This window comes from Poecilia mexicana, unplaced genomic scaffold, assembly GCF_051168715.1.
Source record: "Poecilia mexicana isolate PSO_F unplaced genomic scaffold, ASM5116871v1 scaffold_4, whole genome shotgun sequence".
NCBI classification, from domain to species: Eukaryota; Metazoa; Chordata; class Actinopteri; order Cyprinodontiformes; family Poeciliidae; genus Poecilia; species Poecilia mexicana.
Genome location: NW_028263373.1, coordinates 16670382 through 16680049, shown reverse-complemented (window position 1 = coordinate 16680049; position 9668 = coordinate 16670382). Strand labels below are relative to the sequence as shown.

The window sequence follows — 9668 nt, the reverse complement described above, 5'->3', positions numbered from 1 at the left end:
ATGCTAGGGGTGCCCAAGTCTAGTTTTCCAGAGCTACCATCTGCAGCTTTAGATGCATTCCTTCTCTAACACACCTGGACCATTGACTCATTATAAGCCTCTACAGAACTGAATGAGGGAAGTCAACCTTTTGTCTGGGGTGTTTTAGCAGGGATGCACTCCTGATTTGTACCGTCAATGTGGCCCATTGAGGGTGGCCAATATGCTGAAGTGGCCCTCGGTGAAATTGAGTTTGACACCCCTGCACTAGATCCATCAAGTGAACTCATAGATTTTTTTCTGAGAAAATAGAAAAGTCAATATGTTTCCTTTTTGTTTGTATTTTAATTCACCTCAGAAAGGTTACTACTATATTACGTCCACGTGGCGGCGCCATTGTGCTGAACAGAACCAAACTGTTTGGCTTAAGAAACAATTTATTTCTATCATTAGATGGCAGTGGTGTGACAGGACCAAACGGTTTATATTTATTATACCGCTACCATAAAAAGAAGACGCCATTCTCTTGGGTTTTTAGGTCATTGACACATATTAAAAATCACCTGTTCTTTACCAGGCTCTACAATTATTTTAACCTAACCTCAAAAACCACACAACAGGGCTCCACGTTCTCATTATTTTTAACTATATCAAAATAGAAAAGCTCCTGTAGGATCTGAAGGGAAAGTTAAATTAAAATACTAAAAGCAGTTTGCAGATTTGAATCATACAGGTGTGTTAGCACAATGTCAAAAACAAAAATGATCAACAGTGACCTTACAGTACATCTTGTGATAAGAATAAAATGGCAGCAATTGCACAACTGCAGAGTAATAATGATTTCTGTGAGAAGACCTGGGCCAAAGTTTGAACTCAAACCAGGTCATGAAAGCAGTTAAGCTATATTGTAAAGAAGAGCTGCCCTAAAATCCTCCATAACAAAGTGAGACACTGGTAAAGAATAACAGAGGTTTATAACTTCCCATCATTTCCATGGTTTTATAAGCTATTGGATCATATGTTGCTTTTCTGTTGTTGTTTTTTCTAGTAAATAATTGCAGAACATGTTTTTACACACTTGAGGTCAGAATTAATATACGAAGATAAAGAATAAGGACACAGTTGAAAGAGAGGATGTAATTTCTTTTACAGGATGTTTATTAGGCGAGACTGCATATGACCGAATGAGTGACTGTGCTTGCATAAAACACACATGAACTCATGTATTTTCGACATAGAACAATGTCAGCAGCACAAATGACGAATTCCTGGATTGACTAAGCCTTCCATTGTCTTTTACGACATTACATGAAACCAGAGACTCCTTACTGCTTTACAATCACTCTTTGCAATCTCTCAGGAACTGTGTTAAACTTATTATGTAACAAAACGTTTTATCTGGGCTGAAAACTAATGCCATAAATCTTTTTTATATTTTGCTCCAGATCAATTGATTTTGCACAAAAGACAGATTTGCATTGTCTGCCAGCTGTGTTTAATGTGTCACATATGAAAAATGAGCTTCAGGAGCCAGAACATGTCCAGACAAAGAGAGAATAAAGCTGTAGGGCAGCGAAACATTCATTCATTCATTCTTGGTATTAAATATGCTGAAGCACTTTGCTCATGGTTACGCTAAAAACACCCTCCCCTAACCTTGCACAACGCTAATGGGGCCTGAGTGACTCATAACTGTGAAGTGCCGCTGCATGAACACACTTGATCTGTGGAAAGTATGTGAAAAGGAAGGCCTGCCACAGTGACGCAAAGCCTGGCTGATCCAGCTTATGACAGAGTGATGTTTAGAGCCTGATAGCGCTGCTCTTGGAGTTTGCTCTTTCAGAGTTGGGATTGTGGTGGAAGGTTGACACAACCGGGTCTACGTAACCCCAAATGAGGCAAAGCACGCTGTTTAATCAAGTTACAGAACGGCTCCGTTCTCAGCGCATTCTGCAGTTCAGTTCTCCTTCTTCCCGTTCCTCCAAGCAGAATGCTGCCTCAGGATTTGATGGCAAACAAGTGCTTGTTTGAAGTGGAGCTCTGGATTTCACTTTTATGCCAAGACGGGATCTGTGATTTAGGAGTGTGTCAGAAAAACCGAACTGGATTTAATTCAATTAAATGTCATCTGCAGAATAAAATGTTCTGGTTTCCTGAGGCTCTCTTCCACCATGTTATATAACAAAAACTAAATTAATCAGTCAAACCCAGATAATGTGAACAAAGGAAAGAACTCAGTGAAAATAAAAGCCTACTGTGTGATTACAAAGCAAAATAGCAATAAACTCATTAAAATAAGCAAAACATCATCCATAGAAACTAGAAGGCCATCCATAGGTCAGTAGAAAAACTGGCGCAAAAAATAGCCTCGAGGCTCATTCCTCCTTTGATTAGATCAAAATGCAAGACAATCAGATTAAATGTAACTTTGTAAAAGAGAGAGGGGGGGGACTGGATTCACATGACATGACAGCACCTGTAAACACAGGAGCCTGGATTCCAGGGAAGCTGATCTTCTCAATATTCAAGACCAAATAGATTCATGATCGTGCATCTCAGTGCTTCAGACAAACAAATTCTGCTCTAAATTTACACCTATGGTTGGCATTCAGAGTGGGACTTTAAGTCATTTTCATTGTATAGTTTCAGATTTTTACCTAATATTTCAGGATATTGCCACTTCTGCACTGTCTACAACTAAAATTAAGCAATATATATTTGAATGAAAGTCGATTTTTATTCGTGTGGCACATTTTCAGCAACAAGGCAATTCAAAGCGCTTTATATGAATAGTGGGAAATAAAACAACAAACCAGCAAAACGAATCTTTACATTGTAGTGGTAATGTAAAAGGAAATGAGGACAGGATTAAAAATACAAACTACACTTTATGATGTTCCGGTTGCAATTAATCAACTGTACACAAATGGCTTTTAGCATCGATTTAAAGGAACTCAGATTTTTAAGCAGTTTTGTAGTTTTCTGTACGTTTGTTCCAGATTAATGGAGCATAAAAACTGAATGCTGCTCCTCCATGCTTGGTTCTGGTTCTGGGGATGAAAAATAGATTAGAACCAGAAGACCTGAGTGGTCTGGAAGGTTGATACAACAACAGCTTTTTAATCTATTTTGGTGCTAAGCCGTTCAGTGACTTATAAACTAAAATAAGTATTTTAATATCTGTTTTCTGAGCTCCAGGGATCCATTGTAAGGACTTTAGAACTGGATTATAAGGAACTGTACATTTTCTTTGCAAACTTATTGTTTTGGGAAAATGTTCTCATCCTCCTGACAGTAATGACAGGTTTTGCTCATAACAGAAAACTGCGTAATAAGTGCTAACAGGGGTGAATGACTAAGGTCATCTTTAGTGTTGGATCTGCTTGCACCCAAACATAAACATGCAGATAATTGGATGCAGAATAGTCTGAACACCAGCACTAACATGCTCTTATGTCTCCTGTATACAGGTGGACATATTTCTATTCAAAGCCAAGTTGCAAAAAACATATAGTCAGCATCATAGGATAATTATAATTATTTATTGGATAATTCAAAATTATCCTATAAAAATATCTTACAGTTATTTTGCCTTGCATAAGTAATTTTACAGTTCAAATTTGAAAGGGAGGTGCATTTTTAATTGAAATTAGATCTGGACTTTGACTGGGACATTGTGACACATGAATATGACTCGATCTGAACCAGTCCGTTCTAGCTCTGGGTGGATGTGTAGACTTCTTTTGCAACCTCTTTATTGCAGTATTGTCCCGCATGCACCTTATCAATCAACTATGACCAGCTTTTCTCTCCCTGTTGATTAAAAAAAAAAAAAAACAACCCTACAACCTGCTGCTGCCACCATCATGTTAACTTTACTCCACATACAGGCATACAAGAAACAGGTTTAATTTTAGTTACAGTTCATTTGATTTAATTTTAGTTTGCTTGCTGCAAATTACAAACAGGACTTCATATGACCAGATTTTGCAGCGCACGACGAGTTGTCAATAGATTCCCTCACCTGAGCTGTGGATCTCTGCAGCTCTTCTGATGTTACCAGAATCCGCCAGGCTGCTTCTCTGATTAATGGCATCATTGCCGAGTCTGTCAGTATAAGCGGTCAGACATGTCCTAGTGTGTTAGCATATTGTTTCCGCTCTGAAATGATGGATTGATCAGAGCTCTGCGAAATATTCAAAGCTTGGGTTGTTGCTTTCTTAGCTAACCCTGATTTGAACCTCTCACTCTCTATGACCAGTCTGTTGTGTTCATTGGTATTCATTTTGCTATTTGTTCCCTAATGTTCTCCACCAAAACTGTGGACTGTAGGCAACTGATTTCGCTAGGATATCAGAGAAAAGAAAATGCTGCCATCTTACCACGTCTCTCTTGAAATATTGATTGTAGACTTCAGAAGCTTTATCAGGTTAATTGTTTAACCAAGCTTTATCTGATTATAAAGCTTGAATCTCAATTTTTCAGATTCTCATTTGTAAAATGTTGCAACTCATTAATCATTGTCTGTGATAGTTACTCACTATGTCTTGATCTAACACATACAGTCCTAATAAAATATGTTAAATCCAGGTGTTAACATTAGCTGCCATGCAGCCAGCATTCATTAAAACAGAGAAAATGAGAAATATGATTTGTATTTACACTCTGATTCATGTGCGAGTCGACACGTAGCTGACAAGTGGCTGAGGATGGCGTCATCTAGGTTTTTACACATACTTCTGCATGCTCTGGTGTCATCTTCCTTCTCCCTCTGTAACAACAGGGGAAAGAAAACAAAAGAATATTGCTCATCTCTAAGGAAAACAGGTAGCTACTTCCTTCAGGGCTAAACAAGTAAATTCCTCCTAACCAACAATCAGATCAGATTCCCAGGAACGTTATCAGAATTCAGCTCTGAGGAATTTAGAGGAGGCTTCACCTCCTCTGTGGGTATAATTATTTTTAATGTTCAGTAGGGATCATAAAAAATATATTCTCAGTTCTATTTATTGTTGCGACAAAATTGTGATGTAATTTTTGGGAGTTTATGGTTGAATAGTTACAGTTTTAGAGTTAGGGCGTCTAAGAACATAACATCTACATGATACAAGCTCAAAACAAAAAAACAAAAAAAAAAAAAAAAATATATATATATATATATATATATATATATAGATGACAAATCCCTGGGCAATGACTGCTCTGAAAATAGAAGGAACCAGGTATGTGACAGCAGCAGGTGAGAAAAAGTCCCGGCTAACAGGAAGCTACAGCAGAAACAGTCTGGGAGAGGAAGGCCTTGAATAGCTGGTGATATTCAAGGCCTAAAAACAGAAAACCTGAAAAGGAAACACTGCAGTTAATGTTTAGTCTAGAGATTATGTAAGATTCGGTTCTAGAAAGAGATCTCGGTATTTTTATGTTTTAGGGGTCTTTATATCTTATTTTTCATGCCTGTTGCTCTCTATTGCAATTTTATGTTCAGTGTTTTAGTCAACAGCAGTCACTTGTAAAGAGCTTTATAAGTAAAATTGAACTTTTATCCAATTTGAAGGTATTAAACGTTTTATAAAAGGTAGAAAATGTCTGCACCGCCTAAATCCAAAACTAAAACCTGTTACACAAGAGAGCAGATTAAAGCTAAAGGGTCCTCCTGCTAATTCTTTATAGGAAATGCAGGATTTGTAAGCCTGCTTTCTGGGTGCAAAGTGCTCTATGGTGAAAATGTGAAACTAATGGGGAAACAAATCCTGATCAAGATTCCTCACAATAAAACATCCAGCTATGGGTATGAAATCCAGAAAAAGTACAGAAAAAAATAGCAGCCTCTTGGTGATTCTACATAAGTGTTTATGTCACAGACCAATAAAACATAACTTTACCTGCAGGGTTTGTCCTTGCGGTCATGTTTATGTTTGACCCAAATTTGATTTCTTTTTGTTTGCACATCCCACTGTTTACAGTCAGAGCATGTCTGACGTCAGAGATCAATACTAGAGAGAAACTCCAGTATGTTAAAACTGAAACCTTAATAAATACACCGACAGCACAATGTGGTAAAACAAGTCATTTATTTCTGAAGGAAAACTAAAATTTTCTTTAACAGCACATTACAAGGGCATTTGTTTTGATATTTTCTCCAAGGCTCAGTGATCACTTTCATACAGTACATCTAGCATGTACACGGTGTCTCCTTCAAATGAAGAACAAAAAAATAAGAGGGGGGCAGAGGGGAAAGAAAGATATATATAAAAAAGATGTCTGATTGTACATTTACCAAGCAGCTTGGTTTGGTTCTAAGCCACAGAAATGGACCGAGCGGCCCGCCGACTGAAGGCATCGGCACCAGAGGCACAGAGACGTGAAACAGGACATCCCATAATAAGCCCAGAGGCTTTAAAGTGTGAAATGTTTTAACAGTTTCCACGGATATTGCTCTCTGGTCTTTGTATGCAAAGTGCTGCACTTTGCAGATGAAATCGTGCCAACAGCTTTCCTCCGAACATCGGATTTAACATGAGAACAACAAAGATGACTCCTCACATCTTACGCACAAGGTTTCCTCCCTTCATCGCTGAACAAAAATACAACTCCAGCCTTTGTTTGTTTTGCCGCCACAAACCTTTTGCGTCAAACATTCTACTTACTTACTCCACCCCTTCTGCTCACAGTTCCCATTCTTGTTCACAAATTGTCTAACAATCATTCACAGACTTGACAGAAAAGATTGCTGGATCTAAAAAATAAAATAAAAAAAAAAGCATGAGGTAAAAAGGTGGTCTGGTTACAGATCATGCAGAACATCCAAACCCACAAAATAAAAAAATAAAATGGAAAAAAAAAAACGTAAGGAAGGAGAGTTAGAAAAAAACATGTGCATTTAATAAAAATGAAAATGACTTAACACAGTTTGAGTCTTTGGTTATAAAGTAGGTTGAACAATTTTCACAGCTTTTCATCTCTTCCCCCCCAAAAAAAATAAACCCCAAAATTTGTTTTTTTTTTTCCTCAAAGAATAATAAAAAAAAAAGCCTAAAAGTAAATTAACTTCTTTATTGAAACATCCCATCACATATGCTATGTCATAACAGGTATTGTCCTGTACAAACCCTCTGCGTTTTTAATACTTTACAAAATATACATTCAACCTGGATTTCACCTCATAAAACCTCACCTTTAGTGTTACCAGTTCTTGAGAACAATTTCAACCAAGGAACTTATTGCCTACTTATTTACGTTGGAAAAACCAGAAGATGTTATATCCGACAGATGTTAAAATACCCAAAAAAAACTAAAGTCATTTTGAATTTGTAACTTCATGACATTGTTCATTTTACATTATGAAAATAGCAGCCCTGAAATAAATAAATGAATTGCTAAAACTGAACAACTAATGAGTATTTATTACGATTCATGTCAAAGTACAGAGGCTTTGAGAAAACAAGCATTCGATGCAGCATACATGTATTTTTAAAAAGCGGAGGTTCTCGTCTCGCTCTGATGGAGTAGAGACGGCCGATCTCGTCGTCCTCCGCTCAACGAGGACGTATTCTTTTTTTTTTGCTCATTCCGACCAGCGCCATGTCTGGCCTTCTCCTCTTCCAGCCCTGGAGTGTTGTGGAGAAGTGGACACTTGGAGGACAGTTTCAGTCTCATTTTACATATTCTTTGCAGGACTGCTGTTGCAACACCGTCTTCCAGCCCCGCTTGTCCCAACAGTTTAAACTCACCAAGCTCGTGAACCCCCCCTCCCATCCCTCATCTCCTGCTAAAGGACAACATTCAGTTTTACGGCTCACGTGCAGCCAAACAAAGGGCACAATAAGACTTTAAGTGTTGGTAAATGTCTTAGTGTGAGGGCCCTTCAATGGCAGCAATGCAAATGCACCTAGCAGAGCCGGGTCTTTTGCTTTAAGGGTTGAGAGGACGGTTGACGTCTTTCCCCAACGAGGACATTCTGCTCCTGTCCGTGGGAGGTGTGTCTTTAAACACGTTAAAAGGGGGGAAGAAAAGGAGGGTAAGGGAGTTCACGCCGAGGTGATGTTTGGCTGATAGGAGACGCCCTGGCTCCCCTCATGGTGAACCAGGGAGTGGGTGCTGTTTTTGATGAACGGGGGCTGGTGCAGCTGCAGCGGCGGCGACGAAAGGCAGCTGAGCTGGTTGGACAGCTGGCTGAGCTGCTGCGTGTTAGCCAGCGACTTCAGCACGGCGTTCTCACGCTCCAGCACAGAGTTTCTCTCGTACAGCTCCTTGATCTGCTCCTTCAGCACCTCCACCTCCTCACGGACAGCATACATCAGGTGGCTCTTCACCAAGTCCTGAGAAGAAGGGGGGGGAAAAAAAAAAAAAAAAAAAAAAAGGGACATTAGTATACAGGAAATACAAACAAAACACATTCCTGATATCCGAGATAAAGCAGTGATGACCGATCTATTTTTAGAAACAAGTTTACTGCTCAGGTACCTTCTACGTGCGATTACTTATCTCGGATTGTTTCTAATCTATGCCGACTGAAAACAGTTCAAACTACAGCCCAAAAGTCAGTTTTATGATCCAACTTAACAGCGGAAAAGCTTTCATGGAAAATTAAATCATTGTTGAGGCACAACAGGAAACCTGTGCAGCCTGACCTTCATTGTTTGTGTGTTGAAATGCAGAAATAAAGAAAAATTACCATGGCCTGCTCAATCTTGTTATCGATGGCGACCACGTTGGCACCAGATGCACTGTGGAGAGAAAGATGGAGAGATAAGACGACTATTCAGCATTTATCATGTGCTTCAGATTCCTATCAGACATTTCATATTCACTAATAACATTAAGTCATTTCATAACCACTTCCTGGAGCAATAGTCATAAATCTGGAGGCCAATACAGGTAAGCAGTAAAAGCAACAACATGTGAACAATAAGAGCAGATTTTGACACAGTTCAGGTTTCAGAGCCCTTTATATTTGTAGTGACAATACAGTGAGTTTTGACAATACTTTGAAATATTTCAGTGCCACTGGAGAATTTAGTGAAAAGAAAAACAGCAGATTGAGGCTAGATGTGAAGAGTTCACCATCTAAAACTTGTTCAGTCCATCCAGACATCCTTGATTAAAACAAAATCTCCCAAATGGATGATGAACCTTTGAACTCTGACAAAACCGAGTCTGAAGGATGTTTTATTTTTATTATTATTTATAGGGAGGGATGAAATGGAAAAACAGTAAATTTACAGGCAACAAAAGAATATTAAAAACAAATCTAAGTGTATTTTTGCAGCAGTAAGCACTTCTAGATAAAGTAGATACCCAAAGCTACGTGTCTGTAGACAAGCCTCAATCCATAATGAAGCATGGCTTATCCATGTGAGGGGGGGGAAGACGAAGGGGGGGATCTGTTAAATCTATAATTTTCCGTTCCCTGTAAACAGGCATTAGAGTATTAGCAGGAAGTCTTCAGGTCATTTTATTGAAGCGCAACACCTCTATTGAGCCTTAAATACTTCCCCTGTACAAACACCACATCATGACCTCACGCCACCTCATAAAAACAACAGACCACATTTCGACTTTTCCCCTCAATCACAATAGCAACATAAGGGACCCTTTAGTCGTGGAGGCAGATATTTTTGTGGTTGCACAATCCCGTAGCTTCAAATTCAAGGAAAAGAGTTGCTTTCAAAAAGGTGTAAATGGAGAGC

At 38.8% G+C, this 9668-nt stretch overlaps 1 protein-coding gene across 1 annotated transcript in view; it reads right to left on the bottom strand.

The window, feature by feature from the left end:
- Positions 1-6031: 6031 nt before the first annotated feature.
- tsc22d2 (TSC22 domain family 2) overlaps positions 6032-9668 on the bottom strand; it is a 39579-nt gene continuing 35942 nt past the window's right edge. Inside the window, exons 2-3 of the mRNA XM_015011301.2 lie at positions 8654-8705; positions 6032-8297 (exon numbers count right to left, since the gene is read on the bottom strand). Coding sequence (XP_014866787.2) covers positions 8007-8297; positions 8654-8705 — 343 coding nt within the window. The 3' untranslated portion in view covers positions 6032-8006. The remainder of the gene's footprint in view (positions 8298-8653; positions 8706-9668) is intronic.